Source organism: Ictidomys tridecemlineatus, unplaced genomic scaffold (assembly GCF_052094955.1).
Source record: "Ictidomys tridecemlineatus isolate mIctTri1 unplaced genomic scaffold, mIctTri1.hap1 Scaffold_54, whole genome shotgun sequence".
Classification (NCBI taxonomy): domain Eukaryota; kingdom Metazoa; phylum Chordata; class Mammalia; order Rodentia; family Sciuridae; genus Ictidomys; species Ictidomys tridecemlineatus.
Genome location: NW_027523576.1, coordinates 1,710,558 through 1,731,208, shown reverse-complemented (window position 1 = coordinate 1,731,208; position 20,651 = coordinate 1,710,558). Strand labels below are relative to the sequence as shown.

Below are 20,651 nucleotides of genomic sequence, written 5' to 3'. Positions count from 1 at the left end.
CAGTGTAGAAATCAACAACAAAAAGATCAAAGAAAATTCCTGTTATAAAGAATGGGTTGATTTAGGATGTCTTCATCTTATCATAGAGAAACTTTAAAATAGGCATTTGTCCATTAGTATCCACTCTGTAGCATAGTATATTAGGTACTAATATAGTAAGTAGAAAATTTCATGTTACCCTCATAGACCACCTAAAAGGAAATATGATTCCTTTTTTGTGGGGGGGGATTGTTGTTGGAGAACTCAGGTTTATGAGTCTGCATACCCAGATGAGCTAGTGCTCTGAAATTCTGGGCCCCGAGCTGAGGTTACATGGAACTTTTGTGGGAAATTTGATATCATTTCTTTTAACCATTACAACATTGGTGGGTTTGAATTACTGAACTGTGTGGCCAAGAATCATGCACAGGAATTCTTCAATAAGTAGTACACAGATGCAGAATGAATGCAGTGAAATACCTCCAAGCGACATCACAAGTGACCTTCACCACAGGCAGGAGTTTCTCAAAAACTGTAAGCTTACATTTCTAAGAGCTATATTAAAAAACAAACAAACAAACAAAAAATCTAGCACTTGAACTACACTCTTACAGGGACCAGTAATTAAGTAACACTCTTACAAAGACCAAAACTGTAAAGTAATGTAATGTAATGTAAACTAATGTTTCTTCTTCATTTCCCCCTCTGATGCCTGTATGTATCATATAAGGCATCAACCTTTATAAAGCTGGATATTTAAGGTCTTCCTGTTCAGAAGTCAGGACCATCTTTAGCTTTGTTGCTTTTAGGCATGACGTTACAAACTGGACCAGGCAGTTTAACATGTAAGGAGTGAATATAAGGCCTATGAGTGTCATAGCAAGGGGTCTTGCCAGAGGCAAGAGCCAGGCTTCCCGGGGCCAGGTTCACCTCTTGAATTTTTCAAGTTTCTGTTGTCATGGCAACTCCAGTTCACCTTCACCCATGCTGACCTGTTCCAACTGGATTACAGATTTTATGGTTAGAAGGAACCTTTTTTTTTTTTATCTCCCAAAGTTTCAGGATCTGGTCACCAGCAGTTAACAGAGAATTTGCTAAAGAATGTGACATTCTGTCCACTTAGGCCAGGCAGGGATGCAAGTATCTTGCTTCCTGGAAAAGAAAGCATGTGGAGGTGAAATACGATACCCTTCTATTAGTGAGAAGCTTAGGTTCAGTAAGGTAAAGTGATCTTCCTGAGTTATAAATGGGACAGAATTAGGATACAAATCTGTGTGTGTGTGACATCAAAACTTAGGTTTTATCTTCTGTTTTGTACAGTAACTTAGGCAGAATTTATTATAATTCTTATAATTTTTTAACATATATTCTTTTGTTTGTTGGTTTGTTACTGAGGATTGAACCCAGGGGTGCTTAACCACTGAGCCATATCCCCAGCCCTTTTTATTTTTTAAGACATGGTCTTGCCAAGATGCTTAGGACCTTAGTTACGTTACTGAGGCTGGCTTTGAACTTAAAATCCTCCTGCCCCAGCCTCCTGAGCCACTGGGATTATAAGCATGTACCAAGGGCTTTCCAGTGTTCTTTAGTAGAACAGGTATTTTTTGAGTGTTCTTTTCTAGGACTGAAGTTATAGAAAATAATTCCAGATTCCTGCTGTCAAAGAACCTATAGTTCAAAGGACAAATATGTAAACAAAAAGTCATGCTATAATAATGATGGCATTCCTCAAAAGCAGCAAAGGCATAGAGAAAGGACTAAATCCATCTGAAAGAATCAGTGAAGGGCTGGGATGTGGCTCAAGCGGTAGCGTGCTCGCCTGACATGCATGCAGCCCAGGTTTGATCCTCAGCACCACATACAAACAAAGATGTTGGGTTCACCGAAAACTAAAAAAAAATAAATAAATATTAAAAGTTCTCTCTCTCTCTCTCTCTCTCTCTCAAAAAAAAAAAAGAATTAGTGATGTTTCATAATATCAGTAGTGTTTAAGCTAGACCCAAAGAATGAATAGGAATTTCTCAGGTGAACAAAAGGAATATTTGTTTTACAAAATAAATAAATAAAAGCAAGGGTAAATGTGAAAAAAATACCAGTAATTTTCTAGTGCTCTATGCTAGAGGATGGCTAGAGAGAAAAGTAAGGACCAGATAAATCAAGGACCAAATAGATAGTGGGGTGTTGAACATCTGTAATGCAGAGAGACATGTTAGCTTTGTTCTTCTTACCAAATGATGGCATTGAAGAAATTTAAGCAGGGGAATGACATGACCAGTTTTACCCCTTTAAAAATTCAATTTGAAAAAATATAAAGTACAAATTAAAGAAAAATTATGAGATTGAGAATAAAGGAAATTTATATAACGTTCCAGCAGAGACAAGGACCATCATTATCAAGTAGTGGGGAGGAGATAACAGGAGCAGAGCAGGGGTGAGCAGAGAGAAAAGGGGAATAGCATTCAGTTCACCACACAAGCCTCAAAACCTTTTATCATCCTGGATTCTTGATCTACCCACCTGCCTTTTCTGTAAGCTAATAAAATATAATAGTTTTTCAATTCATGATATGGCCTTTTATTTACTTCACATGATAAACACTTATTTGTTTTTTTTTTTTTACATTTTCACATCTGGATCATAAAATGAAAAATTCTGGGGAAGTCTCATAAATTTTATGCAATCTTTCAACTTTATCGTCAAAACTTCAAAGTTAAAAACATGGTTCATTCATCCAGCTCTCCTAGTATGTGAATTTTTGGTCTGGAATTTATTTCCAGTCATGTTGTAATATAAAATCACACGTAAAATTGCCATACTTACTCTACATTACAAGTTATGATATTGAATTAGGTATAATTATTCATTTTTCTTTTCCTTTTCCCTTAGCAAGTCTCAAGAGTTACAACTAGTGAACTACTTTTTTCTGTATGTAGCATATATTCATCATAACCTGCTTGTTTTCTATACTTCACAGAAAAAGTGCATTTTTTTGTAAAGAAAAATATAAATATATCTTCTCTGGATTAATAAATATGTACATTATATGTGTATACACAGTCATACGTGCACATAAAGACACATATTTAGTACACCAACATTCAGACTTTATGATGTATAACTAGCAGGTTATCAGGAACTAAAAATCATTTTGACCATCCTTTAACACTAATTAGGGTATGCAAAAACTTTATTCTATTTCCCTGTAATGTATATAAAGAGATCATAGGTTAGTTTAACCAAATTTATTAAAATAGTTTACTTTTTGTAAATTAGAAAACACAGAATTGGAAATTTGCAACTGAGAAGAAGAATGTGTCTCTATCAAAATTCTTAGAAGTACAGGAAATTGATTTTACTAGAACAGCTTAGAATTATTTCAAAATTAATAGATTTTTGTTCAATATTTTTAAAATATTTTGCTGTCAGTGAGATATTTACCATTAAAGTATCATTGTAATGCTTTGCTAGGTACATCCAAAAATAAGAGATTGGAGTCTTAAAACTGTATGAAATAACTGCCTAAGATCATAATGTTAACTTATGTGTCTTTAAGACAGCAATCTCCAGAATCTAATTTAATTGAAATGGCTTTGCCTGAGTAAACTTCTAAGATTTCATTGTTTAAACTAATAAGATTTCATTGTTTAGTTTTGCCTTAAGCAAATGCAGCATTTTGTTTGTTCATAAAACATTGGATTGAATGGATAGAGTGATATGAATAGCTCTCCATCATTCCACATGTACCCTTTGCCTAGGATGTGGTGTATTATTGTCATTGAGAACAAGACTCTATTCTTAACTTGCTCTTTGGGGAAAATGAGTGTTTCACAAGAAAACCTTCTCTCTCCTTACCATCATAAATTGTTTTCAAATTTAAAAGACTCTGTGAAGGGCCTGGGGTTGTAGTATAGTGGTGGAGCACTTACCTAGCATGCATAAGGCACTGGGTTCAATTCTCAGCACTGTGTATGAATAAATAAATAAAATAAAGGTCCATCAACAACTAAAAAGAATTGTTTTAAAAAATAAGAAATGCAACTACTAGTATTCTTGATATAGTGAATTATTAAGTATTTGTTTTAAAAGTACAATGAGTTTTTACTCTTAAAATTAGCTTAGGGTTTGAATTTTTGTAGGATGTTACAGGAAATTCATTTTGCTCTCCCCATCCAACTGTAGTTTATTCTGTTTTTATTTGGATGAATAGTAATTTAGTGATAAAATGATTGATTTTTTTGTTTTTGTTTGTTTTGTTAAAGCTAATGTAAGATTTCCAATGGGAGAGGGTGAATGCCTTGATGTTCTTGTAACATGTGCTCTTTGCCTATTCAGGCAATGCTGGATGTGGCTGCAAACCAAGGTTGGCTGGTGACTGCCCTGAATACCACCAACCTCGTTCAGATGTTGATCCAGGGCCAGTGGTTAAAAGATTCTTCTCTTCTTACACTACCAAAGATAGAACAGCACCAGCTTCACTTTTTCAGGTAATTGTCTTACTTTGCAATATAATTTTTTTAAAGTTTTTTAATGGATATTTTTGAGGAGGAGTGGGTATTTTGGGAATCAGACCCAGGGCTTCATGCATGCTAGGCTGTACCATTGAGCTACACTCCCAGATCCCCCAAATCCCCTTATTAAAATATATATAGACACTGGAATTTCATGTGGTGCCTACAATATTGATTCTTTGGAGTAAAAATGCCCCTTTCCCAGAAGGAGACCTGCCCTCAGTACCAAGCTGAACCACAATTCCTTTTAACCTTCTCCTACCTAAATTGTGTGTTCTCCCTTTGCAATATTAAATACATTTCTATTTTAACTGCACTTATTCCTATACATTATCAGCTTTATTTAAGAAAACATTATTAAGGTGCCTTGTGATCTAAAACCAAGATAAATTGGCAGCTTCTGTTATGTAGAAGAGACTGAGGGATCTGAAATCCATTGTCCAAAGTAAACCATGGGGAGCTGGGGTTACGGCTTAGTGGTAGGGCTCGCCTAGCACATGCAAGGCACTGGGTTTGAGCCTCAGAACCACAGAAAAATAAATAAATAAAATAAAGATATGTGTCCTATGACAACTAAAAGAAAATGTTTTCTAAAAATAGTAAATTATGGATCTGAAATGTCCAAAACTAGATAGTCAGGTGTAGTGGGAGTTCAAGATATAATCTGTACTGAGTTTATAATAGTATCGAATAATTCAACCCGTCTCACATACATGGCTGCAAATGTTTCAATAAGGAAAAGAACAGTACAGTATATAAGCTAGATTGACAGTGTTTAAATGAAAATATCCTTTCACACCAATGTTTCACAGCAGTTGAGATACCTTGCAGCCAGAATATTATTTCACAGTTACGGAGATAACCAAAATAGTCTGGCTTGCCATCATGCACCCTCTACCTCTTGTCAGCTGCATGAAGATCACAGTTATTTAAGCCATCCAAGTGCAGATGCCACCAAGAAACTCAGGAACACCTGGGGTCCCCTAAGAAAAATCCCTAATTTGAATCAAGTGTACTGGGTGACAGGGTGACAGGTATGCTTGATTCCCTACCATAGGATGTCCCTGGAAACTAACAGACACATTCAGAAAGTGAGCCATAGCAGCAACAGGTGGCAGGGAGAGAAGGTAGATATATCTACAACTTGTCAGAAGCTCTGCTGGTAAGGTTCTGAAGATTATGTGAGTTGGATTTCAGTAGTATAGAAAGCACATTAAAGGCACAACCTCACACAGAATCATCTATGAGGGAATCTGCTGGAGGGTGTAGGAGATTTGGTCCAATTTTCTTATCACCCTTAAAAATTCAATATTAATATAATTTCGACTATATTTTCTTCTTACCATAACATTTAGGTGGCTCGTGTTCCTGTGATCTGGCACAACTTAAACTTATCTCAAAATTCTCCAAAGTGTACTTTAAATTCTGTGCTCCCCAAACTTAAAATTTAAAAACTTTATTCAAGTAATTATAGTAGACACTTGCACACATTCATCAAAATCATGTCAGGGTTTCACATCAGCACTTTTATCTCCATGGAAATATTGTTTCACATCGGTGCTTCCTATAGAAACACATCCACTGCATATGAACTCTTTTATGTATTTACTGAACCTGATACATTATTTACAGTTTACAGATTTCATATAATGATAGTGATACTGCCTTAGGTTGATATAAAGAATGTTAGCCAATATTTAAAACTTAATATAATGGCCTATAAAGAGTTATATGATAATTTGTTAACAATTGTTAATATTATACACACCAATGTTATCAGAAATCTTACTTGTGCTTTGAAAGAGTTATTTTGTTGGTGTTGATATAATTTCTAAGGAAATGGAAACCAGTTATAAAGTGCTCATGTGTAGGTGCCAAACCTCCATTGAGTGCCTCCCTGATTCATGCCTGTGTACGGAAAGACCATATATTCAGCTCCATGTTTGAGAAGGAGCTGCAGGCCACCAAAACAAAGCAGGTAAGGCCGCCTTACTCTGTGAAGTTGTACCAAGAGTTTTCTAACTTAGGGTGTGTGTCTTGAAGTCAGTCCCACCTGTGTTAAAATTCTGACTTTGTCATTTACTAACTATAGAAACATTATATATATCTTATGACATTCTTGTGAAAGTTAAGCAAAATAGTATTATGTAAGCTGCTTTATATAGTTCTTGACATAGAATAATAATTGAACAAATGATAGTAATAGTGGTTAATAACATTACTGGCATTATGAGAACTTGTTCAGTATAAGGCTTTCAAGCTCACTTTGGAAGGCTCCATTTAGCCTTTACATCACCAGATTGCATTACCCAGGAACCTACTCCATCTCTTCTAGGGAGTTTTGCCCTTTTATGGTAGGGTATATTTTCATCTGATTCCTTCAATTATTTATGTTCCACTCTTATTTTAATTACATTATTGTTCCTAGATTCAAAGAGATTCTTTCAAATAAACCCCTTATTTGTTCACTATGTAACTTATAAGGAAAGTTAAATCTAAACAATCTTTGGAAGGCCAAAAACCAAATGAACAATGCCAGATACTTGGCTTTCTAGCCTTTTAAGTCTTAAGCAGTTTTACCCTAAATGTGTCAAAGTGAATGTTCAGGATTTATAACATAATTATATTGATTTGTATGTGCACATATTAAAGAAACTTTTAAAGCATGTCTCTTTTTCTTTCCAAGTAAAACTTTTTTTTGAACAAGATGTGTTATAATTAGTTCAGGGAGAATTCACAAGTAAACTTACTAATTTATTTGCATAAATTTCCATTCTGTTATCTTTAAAACCAAATGCAAATTGGCTCTGTCTAATATGATGATGGTTATTTGGCTCAAAAGTTCTTTAATTTGCAGAGCAATCTGGTGTTGGCTTTGCAGTGAGGCGATCCCATACAATTCCTGAATTATTCCAGAAATTAGTATGTTTAAAGCATCAATTTAAGTGCTAATTGCAGTAGTAATGAGAAAAAGCAGTACAACTGTGAGATTTGCATCTCCTACCCATCAGTATGCCTGGAATGGTTGCTGACTGGCAGAGGATTTGGCTGCTAATTAAATAATTGTATGCATGGCAGTGCTCTTACTTGATTCAATAGATGAAGATTAATCCTCAGATAGATATGTTTGGCTGGTATTGAAATATCTTAGCAGTTTCTTTTAAAAAGCTCATGTTTTATATACATAAATACATATATACCAAATAAATATATGTGTACACATTATAAGTTAAAACATAATAATAAGTCCTACAAAAAGATGTCATATGTAAATATAAGCCAGTTAGACATTTGGAAGCTTTGTAAAGAAAAATCTCAGTGAGTTGCTAATATCAGAAAACATCATATTGTTGACTAATTTAATGGTATGAGTATAAAAGCATATGAAGTCCTGCTTTGTGTGGTAAATGTTACTTGCTTTGTTTCACAAAATTAAATGTTTTGCATAAATTGTATATTTAAGTGTTCCCTCGACCACTTTTCTGTGTCGGCCAATATTAGAACATTAATTGGTGCAGCTTCTGAACTCAGTGACTTTTGGTTCTAGTAGGAGATAGACCATCATTTGTACTTGAAGTACATTTTGTAGCTTGACAATTTCAATTTCAGAAGTCTAGTTGTAGGCATAATTTCAAATTCACAAGACAAGTTATAGGATTGGAGTTGAATTGAAATTTTGCATTGGATCTATTTTTTATCTTTATTTTTTTTTAATTCCTAAGTGATAGTTTGGTTCATCAGGGCTACTGCGTTTAATTACATATACCAGCAACACTAAAGTCTTAGCAAACAGAAAATTAAAGCTTATAAGGAAATCCATACCATATATAAAAGAACTAAAAGGAATACTAAAATTAAACTCATTGTGTAACTTTTAAAATGACCTTAGGGCTGGGGATGTGGCTCAAGCGGTAGCGTGCTCGCCTGGCATGCGTGCAGCCCGGGTTCGATCCTCAGCACCACATACCGACAAAGATGTTGTGTCCGCTGAGAACTAAAAAAAATAAATATTAAAAAATTCTCTCTCTCTCTCTCTCTCTCTCTCTCTCTCTCTCTCTCTCTTAAAAATAAAATAAAATAAAATGACCTTAGAAGGTAACAACTGATAAAACAGCTATTAAGAAGTTGTCTTGGGCTGAGGTTGTGGCTCAGCAGTAGAGCGTTCGCCTAGCATGTGCGAGGCCCTGGGTTCGATCCTCAGCACCCATGAAAATAAATAAAGATATTGAGTCAAACTACAATTAAAAAATAAATAAATGTTAAAAAAAAAGTTGTCTTGACCAATAGTTACATTACCACATAATTGTGAATGTTAAAAAAAAAGGTTACAGTTACCTAGTCCTAAAGTTTATTGTGTTATATATACTTTCCATGAATATAAGATTCACTCCTTGATTTGTTCATTCAGCATTGTTAAGCATGTACTATTGGAATACTGATTACCCACAAATATCTTTTAATTTAAAAGGCAAGAATAAAGTTGGTAAAATATTTCTACTCTTTTAATATGTGTGATTTTAGCTGGTACTTTCAGCATGATAATGCCAAAAAAAACCTATTTGTTTCTACAAGGAACCCTAGTCTTACAGGATTCCCTGTGTTATATAACAAGTGTCAATGGATTATACTGATATTAACAATTGCATCACAGATTTATTTTCAGATTTCCTTTATATCGCTAAGTAATGTTTTCTACCTTAAATGTCACATAAACGTTAAAATAGATGCTTCTCTTTAAAAAAAATAGCAATAAACACTTTTAATCCCTCTTTTTTAAGTATAGTCAATAACCACTCAATATGAAGAGGCATTTATAATAAGTTAAAAGTTTAGATAATAATTTTTTGGTTTATAAAAAAAACTTAAAGAGGATTTTATAAAACACTGTTCTACATATATTCACCTATGTACAAGAAAAACTAGGGAAACCTGAATAATCAGTGGATTGTGTCAATGTCAGTATCCTGGTATTGAAAAATGCCACCATTGCATGATACTGGGTAAACGATGCAAAAGATGTCCATTATTTCTTTCAATTGCATCTAATTTAGAATTAATCTCAAAATTAAAAGTTTGATTTTTTTCTAAAATTACACTATTTCTTAGTTGAATACTCCATGTGACATTTTTTGTTGTTTTTCCTTTTTTTTAGGCATGGAATTTTTTATCTCATTTGCCAGTGATATATGTTGGCATAAGTGTTAAAGGCTCATGGGATGACTTAGCTGAAGGACACAATGAACTCTCTGTCTCAACTCTGACTGCAGACAAACGAGATGACAACAAATGGATCAGATTACACGCTGATCAGGAGTATGTGCTCCAAGTCAGCTTGCAGAGAGTTCACTTTGGGTTCCACAAGGTATAGTATTTGGTCTCCATTCTCAAATATTTGGCACCAACTACCAGCATGTGCCACCACACATATCTTTTCTATTACTAATGTGTCCGTGTCATTCATGAATCCTGCTTTCTCAACTGGCCTTAACCAGCAAGAGTCAGTCTTTGACAGTAGTCAGTCAGTTCTCATGTGCTATTTTCAACCCCAGAATATCCACCTTACATAGTCATATATTGCCTGGAGTACTATTCTCAAAGTGTGGTTTACACACTCAGTCTAGCAGAATTTCCTGGAGTGCCATTATAGTGTAGATTCTTGGCCCCTCTCCTGAATGACTGAATCAGAATCTCAGGGTATGAGCGATTTGCAAAACTGAAGCTCTTTTTGGTGCCCCACTTGATCCTTTTTTTGTTTTGGTTTGGTTTTTTCTCGTACCTAGGATTGAATCCAGTGGCCTCACACATTCTAGGTAATGCTCTACCATCCCCAGTACCCCCATGTACACATGATTATTAAGGACATTAAAGTTTGAGAAGTACTGCACTAGAGGCACTTTGGTATAGGAAACACATCAGGCCAGATGCAGATGAAATTGAAGCTTTCCTTCTTAGCTCTATTGAATTTGAATTAGAAGCTAAGCTTTTCTGAGACTCAGTTGCCACATCTAGCTGCTTCCTTCATTATAATGCACATGAGAGAGCTTTGTCAATTTCATACAGACCAAAAATGTACAGTAGTTTTATTTTAAATTACTATGCTCTTTTCTGTAGCCTCTGACACCAAAATCAATTATTTAGTCCTCTAAGAATATTAGTACACATAGTGTGAGCTGATTGGTTTTTAATACCATAGTAATTAAAATAAGAAAGAATTTGTCCATTTTTTTTCTTTTTATCCTAGTGGATTCAGGGTTTTTAATATCTAGAGTAACCCTCTGGGATGAGTAAGCTTCTCTGTTTTCATAGAATAGTCATGTGTATTGTTACAATGTCCTTTCAGTACAGGTCTCACTTCATTTCATTTCTAATACTAAATATCAGCCAATACGAACATGAACTGATAGGCCTCTAGCATTTCAGAGCTTCAATATGAGCATTTCTAGATGACTTACTAAATTCCAGCTTCCAAAAATAGTAATAATCATAAACTAATCATATAAATAGTTATAAAAATCATAATAATAAAGATAAAATCATGGAGCAAAGGTAGATTTCTTTTTTTTAACCTTCAAAATCTACTTTAAAATTAGATGTAATCATGTTCAAAAAAATTGTAGATGTTATTCCTAACTGCTATGGAACTATATATTACTTTCTGGCTCTGTTTTAAAATGCTATAACTGAAGCATCTCCCCTTGGAATACAGAGTGAAATCTCAATAGGAACATGTCATTATTAATATGTTTTATGCCATAAAGTCATTGTCTTAAAGACACATTATAGTAACCTTGTTTTTGTAAAAGTTGATCCGAGATAAAGACTCCAGATTCTGTCATTACATTAGTACTAGTCTTTTGTTTTTAATTTTTTAAAAAATATTTTTTAGGTATAGTTGGACACAATGCCTTTATTTTATTTACTTATTTTTATGTGGTACTGAGAATCAAACTCACGGCCTTGCACGAGCTAGGCAAGCGCTCTACCATTGAGCTACAACCCCAGCTCCGACTTTGGTGCTAGTCTTAAATTGTGGTGATTCCTGTGTGTTACAAATTGCATGACTTATAGTTCCTCATTCCTCAAAGAAAGAAACTTTTGATATACTATGTGCTTTTTTATGTGTATTTTATTCTTGGGTGGAAAGAAGATATTGATCTGATATTGTGCTTATTATCTTGAGTTACACAGTCTAGTCTTGACTGGTTTTTGTTTGTTTTCCTAAGCATCAGTTCTTTGTAAATAAGACTGGGAAGATTTGGTTCACATGGCTATATCTCTGTTTGTTTGTCTATAAGTGGGGTATTAATGTTAATTGGAGGAATGGCTTGAGATTTTACTAATTTGATGTCAGGATTCAGAGCTTTATTCTTTCTGAGCCAAATATTCTGGTAGTAGTAGCTCAAAGGGTTTTCTGTATGCCCTGAAGAAACATACAAAAACATATCAATCACCACAAAGGAAGGGAATTAAAGACATCCCAGATGGAAGTGCTGAACTCTTTTTTTATGGCCTTCTGGTAAGACCCTAGTGCCTTTTTTTTAGTTGTAATTGGACACAATATCTTTATTGTATCTATTTATTTTTATGTGGTGCTGAGGATCAAACCCAGGGCCCTGCACAAGCTAGACGAGCGATCTACTGCTGAGCCACAATCCTAGCCCCGAGCGGTGCCTTTTAACCACCTCCAAACCATGTGAAAAGTGTAGATGTAGTCAATAGTTTATCTTTTTCTGTGGTTTATAGGGAAAGCAAGAGAGCTCTGCAGTTACCCCTTGATTTCCCAAATCAAAAGATGAAGGATGGTTCTTGATATTGGAGAAGTGGACAAGAGAGAACTTCTTGCTTTAAGACAAGTAGGATATGTTCAAAATCATCACATTGCTTCCCTTTCTTTTTTCACCACTGAAATACCCGGAAGGTAAGCAGAATCTTGCCACCAAAGTTATAAAAGAATTAAGTGTGACTCTGATTAGGAAACCAGTTTTACATTTTTGTTCTGTTTTCTTATTCTAGGTATATCTACACTCTCTATCTCATGAGTGACTGCTACCTTGGTCTGGACCAGCAGTGTGACATTTATCTCAACGTCACACAAGCAAGCATTTCCATGCAGGTCCACACAGAGGTCTCTGATGCCTTCTCTGACCTGGCAATACAATAACCTGACACAAACAGTGCATTTGAAGGAATTTGTTAAGAAATCTGGCTGTTCAGTCATCTGGACAAAGTTGAATTACTTGATGTCTGCCTTGACAGAATCTACTCCTAACCTCAAGACATCCAGGAAATTAACAGTGGCTGCAGTACTGACTCCAGCGACACCAAGTTAGCCACAGTGGCCTTTTAACAAATGTTGCCTTTTATAATATTGTCTTCTTTCTTTACATGTAAAATGAATGAGCATGTAGAATAATCTTATAATTTGTGTATATTTGAGGTTATATGAGTTATCAATCAAATTTTACATCTCATAATGTACTGTTTACATGAATACTGGTTTTTCCTTTTTTAAATACAAACTACATTGAGGTGTGACCATGTTAGAATTTTAACTCTGCATCATAAAATGTATAAATCTATGAGGTGATGTGTGTGTCTTGTGAGCAAAATTTATACTGTGATCTGATCACGATGAAATGATTTCAAAAATTTCTTATAAATGTTAATAATATATGATGTAAAACTATATTTCAGAGTCCAATGACAATTAAAAAAAGATAAAAGAATATACTGATCTTAGAAAGGTAGATACAATACTGGTGGAAATAAAATATACAGAGTGCCACTTCAAGACAAGCTGACTTAAGTTTTTCTCCTGCTTCTCTGGCTGACTCAGGTTTTTCTCCTGCTTCTCTGGCTGACTCAGGTTTTTCTCCTCCTTCTCTCCCTTTATATCCCTTTTTCCTATTCTGCCCTCTTTTTCTTTCTCTTCTACTTCAAGACTACTTCTCTTTTTGACATATTTATTTATGCAAGGAGAAAACTACAGTCTAACTTATGAAGTAACATGTGGAGACAATTTTTGGTCTTTATCATCCACTTCCACAGATAGGTTCCCAAGTATAATCATGGAAATATCTATTTCCATAAAGTTCCTTTTTGGAAAAATATTGTTTGAAACTAAAATGTTGTTAAAGTTCAACATCCACATAGTATATATTTTAGTGGAATGCAATTCTGTCTTTGAAAAGTGATTCCTGAATGAATGACCTTTAAATATTTTTTAATTGTCACAAGTAGTAAAATATAAGTTTTTCTGAATTCGAAATTTATGGTTTATGTATATCTCCTCTTTCATGCTAAAATAAAAAGAAAAGGAGGAAGAAGAAATAAAAGTAGCATGAAGGGAACCAGCAGTCACTTTCCAAAAATAAAATCTAAATAACTGAGATGAACATGCCAAGTAATGAGGGGATGAGGTGTCCCCAAAAGCTTTAGATAGAGTGAGTTCTCTGTGTTTTTTCTTTTGGAAGTTTATTTCCTAATTGAGATTTGTGCCTTCTCTGTAGTTTTAGTGGAATTTAAAGAAAATGAAGTTTACATGTAGACAACAGTTACCAGTCCATACAGAAACTTGCAAGGATACAGCCTCACCTGAAACTTCCTGTTTTTAGCATCATCTCTCTGTTAGGGAGCACGCAGGTTTTGGGAAGTAGGAAATCTGCTTCACTGATCATGACACAGGATGTAGGAGGAATTATATCCATCAGAGAGAAAAAATAGTAAAATGACAAATCTTTTAAGTTTCAAATTAAGGCACAGAGGGTACTAGTCAAGCAGGGTGCACTTGGATACAAAAGTTAATCTTATTCTGATGGGTGTATGATGGTATCCACACTGATTACTCACCCAAAATTTTAGTGTTATGTGTTTCGTGAATAGGATGTATAATAATCAGATTAGTCCTATTTTTAGATTTATAAATCATAAATTTCTCATAACTTTTCATGGCCTAAAAATTCATCAGTATTTAAAATTATTCAAATACTGACTGCTCAGAGAATTATTTGTCCTAAAATTTGTGAGGAGTATTTTGTTTTCTTAGGGAGAAATGAAAAAAGATTTCAGTTAATTGCCATAAAATGATTTTCTTAACTAGACTCCCCACAGCCCCCTTCCCCTCAGATACTGCATCATCTCTGAGTTGGCTATTACATTGTACAACCCTAAAATTCTATGGTAGGTCATTTTCATATTCCTTTGGATTTTATCGATTCAAAATAGTCACAGTGTCGATCCTATTTGTCCTAGGCACCTTGTTGGGTACTCTAATGAATTAAAAACATACCCGCCCTTCAGACGAGATATTCTAGTGATGAAAACAAGATGTACATAATTGTGATAAAGAAATCAAAATAGTAATAGGAAGAAAATGCTCTGTGGGTTAGAGAAATATTACATAAAAATATTAAGGAATATTTAGACCGGGTTTGTTGTAGTTTTATTTTTACTTTATGCTCTTTTTACTGACATTATAATTGTACATCTTTATGGGTGTTTGGAACATTGATACATTGTGTATTGAATAACTAAGGATATGTAGTTATATTTATCCTGTTTGGCTGTGACTTTGTACACATTAACCAATATCTCCTCCTCAACATCTCCCCTAGTCTCCCAACCTCTCATAAACAGTATTTTGCCCTCTAGTTTTATAAGCTCAGCATTTTTAAGATTCCACAAGTGAGTGAAATCATGCAATATTTGTCTTTTTATGCATGGCTTATTTCACTTAACATGATGTCCAACATATTTGTGTTTCCACAAATAACATAATCCCTTTCTTTTATGGCTGAATAATATTTCATTTGTGTGTTTGACATTTTATTTATCAGTTCATTCATTGATGGACACAGTTGATTCCATATTTGAGTATTGTAAATAGTGTTTTAGTAAACATGAAAGTGTAGGTATCTCTTTGATATGCTAATTTTATTTCCTTTGGATGTATATATAGCTAATAGTAATGGGGTTACTATTATATGTACTGGTTCAGCTTTTAGTTTTTTGAGGAAACTCCATGCCATTTTTCATAGTGGCTATTCTAATTTACATTCTCACCAATAGTGTATAATAGTTTTCTATTCTCCACAATCTCATCAACATTTGCCTTTTTGGTATTTTATTATTATTATTATTATTATTACTATTATTAGTATTGTGATTCTAACTGGGTTTTGAGATATCATTTTGGTTTTGGTTTGAATATCCCTGACAACCAGTAATATTGAGCAGTTTTTTTAGGTAATTGTTAGCCATTTGTAATCTTCTTTTGAGATGTCTGCTCACATCATTTGTCAATCTCATTCACTATAGCTACAAATAAAATAAAAATACCTAGCGATAAATTTACCCACAGAAGCAAGAGATCTCTACATTGAAAACCATAAAACATTAGTGAAAGAAACTGAAGAACATATCAAATAAATAAAGACATTCCATCTTCATGGATTGGAAAAATTAATAGTGCTAAAATATCCATACTATCCAAAATGATGTATCCATTGAATGCAATTAAAATGTTAAAGTCATACTTATTTCAATAATAGGAAAAAATCCTAAAATTCGTACTCTTATTCATATGGAATGACAAAAGACCTAATATAGCCAATCTTGAGCAAAAATAACAAAGCTGGAGACATCACACAATCCAACTTCAAAATATATTATAAAACTATAGTGACCCAAACTATCTGTGGTGCTAGCACAAATATACACAAAGACTAATAAAATAGGATTTTTCAAACCCAGAAATAAATTCATGCACTTAAAATCAAATTGTTGGCAAAGACAGCAAGATCATGCTTTTGGGCAATTACCCTCTTCAGTAAATGCTGTCGAGAAATCTAGATGTCAACACATAGATGTAGGAGATTAGATTCCTCTCTCACACCACATTAAAAAATTAACTTGAGATGGATTAAAGACTTACATATGTAAGATCTGATACTATAAAACTAAAAAACACATTTTCAGCAAAAGATTATAAGTAAGAGTGAAGAAAAAAAAACAAAGAATGGGAGAAAATATTTGCAAATTCTTCACCCAACAAGATCTTAATACCAGAATATATAAGGAACTCAAAGAAAAAAAGAGAGAGAGAACTAAATTGAAAAGAACACAAATAAATGGAAATACATTCTATCTTCATGGATTGGAAAAATTAATATTGTTAAAATGTCCATATGACCCAAAGTGATCTACACATTTAATCATTTAATGCTGATGATTAGAATTGGGAGGGGAGGATGAAAGAGGATTACAGTTAAAACAGTATTAGCAAGACTCTGAAATAGCCCAACCTAGAGTGTCTAACTGGTCTGCATTTTCTTTTTCTTTTTCTTTTTTTTTTCCACTGAAGCAAAAGTAGAAAATTTATGGAAAATCAAACAGAAAAATAACCTCAAACAAGTAACAAAGCAAAGACCAAAAGAAAATAAGAGGAAAAATACCTAAATTAAGACAAAGCTCCAAACTATTTCAAAATGATGAAATTATATTGGATATAGTATCTAAAAGATGGAGGTGGGGGATGGGATCTGATGTGGGTGTGGCTGTCAGCAGAGGACTGTGGGAAAATCCTTGGGGAAAGCAGATGTCCCTCATTCCTGGAGATGCAGGCAGCCGTGGCACTGGGCTGCGGGCAAAGATCCCCATAAATTAGGAATGAGTGATAAAATTGGCTATGGGCGGGGTCAGCATCAAGGGAAGGAAATGCACCCAGGAATTGCACTCCTGGACTGGAGACTCAGACACTTCTAGGTGACTCAAATGACAGGTGGGGACAACAACTAGATGGAATAGTAGCCGGAGGGAGGACCTGTGGGAACTTTGGAAGGTGGCAGGTGCAGAACTCCCATCCACTCAGAAATCTGCTGGATATGATGATTTGTCTGGGTCTTCAAGGTCACCTTCCTCAGGCTCTGCAGTGTAGAGTCTATTCAAGGCGGCTTCTAGTTCCTCATCCTCTCCCATGAGGGGCCAGGCACTCTCCTGGGCCTGAATGGAGAAGCTTCTGGTTCTTCTTGGGCTGGGGTAGTGGACATCTTTGCAGGATGGGCATGGACAACAGAAGCTTGACCAGAATGGGCCTGCCCAGGTGGAGTGTGCCCAGGATGAGCGCGAGGCCTCCCGAGGCATTGTGCAAATGGGTGACAGCCTCGTTCAGAGTTGGGTTATATCTTCTGTTGCATCGTAACCCAATTCTGCACCAGTTGCTCCTCTAGGACGAGGCTGGAGGCCATGGCCACCGTGGTACCGTGGGACGGAAAGGGGTCCTTCAGGAAGTGTGCCTCCAGCTCCTGCATCTGCTGCTTGCTGAGGGTCAAAATAGATCAATCTGAGGTCGATGGGCCCAGCATATTGGAAGGCTTTACATCTCATCCATGGCAGCGGAGGCTCCGTTCAGAGGAAAGGGAGGTCTGCATTTTCAGAGTTCAGCAAACAAAAACCCAAGTCTGTGAAGTAACCTTGAGTTAGTAATGACTGCAAACTTCATGCACATGCCATGGAATTCTCGGAAAATTCACGAGTGCTCAGGGCTTGACACTGGAGAAACTTTCTTTAGAAAATCAATCTGATTGTTGTACATGTAGGAATGGTATGACTAAGAAAGTCAAGGAAAAAACATTCTGAAAATAATTTAATATATAGTATTCCTTAGTAAGGAGTCCTGAGGGGCCAGAGAAGGTTTTGAAAAGAATATTTTGAGAGTAGAACAAAGAACCAGTAGAAAGAGGAGACACCCAAGAGCCTAACAGGGCAAGCATCCATGTCTGTTGTGGGTAATGGGTACCAAATAGGCAAGAGGTCACGGAAGCATGAACTAAGTCAAGGGTCTTTGAGTGTAGTTGTCATTAGTGATGGTTAAGTATTTCAGCAAAACAGGAAGACAGAAACTTTGTGAGTAGGAGGTAAGGATCTGGGTGGGCAACTAGAAAGGATAGGTAATGAATAAGTAAATTATCTGGCTTCACTCCTCAAAGATCCCATGCTATCACCTGTATTGAGGTGGGTGATGATAGGGCAGACACTAATTGGTAAAAATCAGCCTTTTTCCTTCCAATATTTCCCCTTGCCACATCCATTAATGTAAATTAATGTATTTGTATGTGTACATATATCCCCATTATATATTTGTAATTTATTCCTATTACATTTTCTATTGCATGTAGGAGCAACTAGAATTCAAGATCTGAAACCACCTTCATACTCCATAACCCTTGATATAAGAACACAAAAGCTTTATCAGCATCTAAAGGGGAATATACCTATTTTCTTACATGGATAAGGAACCCTCTTTTTCCTGTTCTTTCAAATTTCACAGATGGCTTTGGTGGGAAGAGGATACAGTGACATGAGATATTTGGTCACCAAATATTACACACACAAGTAATACAACAAAGTCAAAACACAAAATCGGCCCTCCCCCTCAAATTTCAGCATGCCCTTTTAGTGAATCACTAATCAGCATCCTTGGAAAACTGCAGTCGTTTCCCAAGCACATCTTCCACATCTGTCAGCAAACCTTTTCAGCTACACCTTTGAATTCGTCCAGACACTTCCACCTCTACCACCCCTTGCATGCTACCTCCTGATGGGCTTCCCACCCATCGTGCCCCTTCACAAATCTTTTCTCTACACAGTCAGCCTTTTGAAACCTAAGTCTTAACAGGAGTCTGATTTGCTCAAGAGATTCCAATGCCTTTCTCAGAATAAAAGCCCAGATCCTTACAGTGCCTTCCAAGGCCCTGCATGGTCTGCTGTCTCCTGCCTTCACCTCCTTCTCATTTATCTCCTTACTCTCTCTCCTGCTCAGTTCACATCAAACCATGGGTCACATTGCGGCTAGTTGAAAACCCTCTTCCCTTTCATTCCATCAGTCGGAAAGCTTTTCCCTGCCTTGTTTGGCATGTCTGACCATCTTAGTTTAAGTGCCAAGCCCATCAGTCATACCCATTCTCCTGTCCTGTTTGGTTTTTCTCCATCATTTCTATCACCACTATAAAACTATCCTTTGGTTTATTACTGAAGCAGGAGTCTCTCCTGACTAAGATTCAGGAAGGCAGAAATTTTTGTCACTTTTGTCTTTTACTGTAAAACCAGGACTGACAGCATGTCCTGGCTTGTGGTAGTGTTCTAGACCACGTTATACAGGCAAAGACCAAACAGACTCCATCTTCCCCTGAGACTCCCTGTCACATAAAAACTGCTTCTCCCGTGGGAAAGCCTCACTTCTGTATCCATCAATAGTTGCTTAGCAAAGCATATTTGACAACACAAAATGGCAATTCTTATATAATGTAAAATTGTTCTCCCTTTGGTTCTCATTTTTCTTGGACAATGTACCCTCTCCAAGACTGATTGTCTAAATGTGAGTAACCATTCAACTTGTACTCATCTAGGGACATTTTGACCCACTCCCCCTTTTGCTTATGATTTTAGATCTCATGACATTTGTTTGGAATCACAGCAGCAGCTACTTATGATTAGTATAGTTTGGGACTATAAAAAGTGTCCTCAAATCCCAGGAGGGAGTCAAAAAGTACACACCTGCAGCCTACCCCTTGGCCTGCCAGCTGGTGGATCTGAACCAATGGCTGATGAATAAGGTTTCTGTCTCCTGCTTTAAGATCGACTTGGTGATTTATTGCAATCTCACCTTAACAATAGCTCAATAAATATTTCTTGAATCATTAAATGTTCATGGGCAGTCAGATGAATTATAAAGTACCCACACACCTCCACCTCGTTCTAGAAATCACAGCTATGCTTAGAGGCTCAACAAAAACTAACCAGATCTTCTTATATCTTCTGTCAAGGAAAAGTATACTTAATTGGTATTTTGATGATAACAATGATGGTGATTTAAGGAAAAGGAGAGTGAAATTTTTTATATAGCAATACATCTTGGATATTACAAGTATTCTAAAGTTGCAAATGAATATGACCATTTTAGTTTGCCTCCTAAACAGAAGCTTCATATATCTAAAGAATAAAGATTGGTAAAAATTTGGGCCTTCTGTCTTTCAGAAATAATTCAAAGTGAGTAGGCAAAAAATATGTCATAAACCACCTTCTTTTTAAAAAGAAAAACTAACTTGAATTAAGGTTTTAGCTTTCAAATATTACTGAATATAGAAATTTGTTTCAAAGACATGCATT

General features: G+C 35.5%; 1 protein-coding gene across 1 annotated transcript in view; it reads left to right on the top strand.

Moving 5' to 3' along the window:
• The window catches only part of LOC110597404 (activating signal cointegrator 1 complex subunit 3), a 35,892-nt gene extending 20,857 nt beyond the window's left edge, over positions 1-15,035 (top strand). The window contains exons 6-10 of the mRNA XM_078036964.1: positions 4,312-4,463; positions 6,324-6,465; positions 9,640-9,849; positions 12,231-12,405; positions 12,501-15,035. Of these exons, the coding sequence (XP_077893090.1) occupies positions 4,312-4,463; positions 6,324-6,465; positions 9,640-9,849; positions 12,231-12,263 (537 nt within the window). The 3' untranslated portion in view covers positions 12,264-12,405; positions 12,501-15,035. The remainder of the gene's footprint in view (positions 1-4,311; positions 4,464-6,323; positions 6,466-9,639; positions 9,850-12,230; positions 12,406-12,500) is intronic.
• The last annotated feature ends 5,616 nt before the right edge of the window (positions 15,036-20,651 follow it).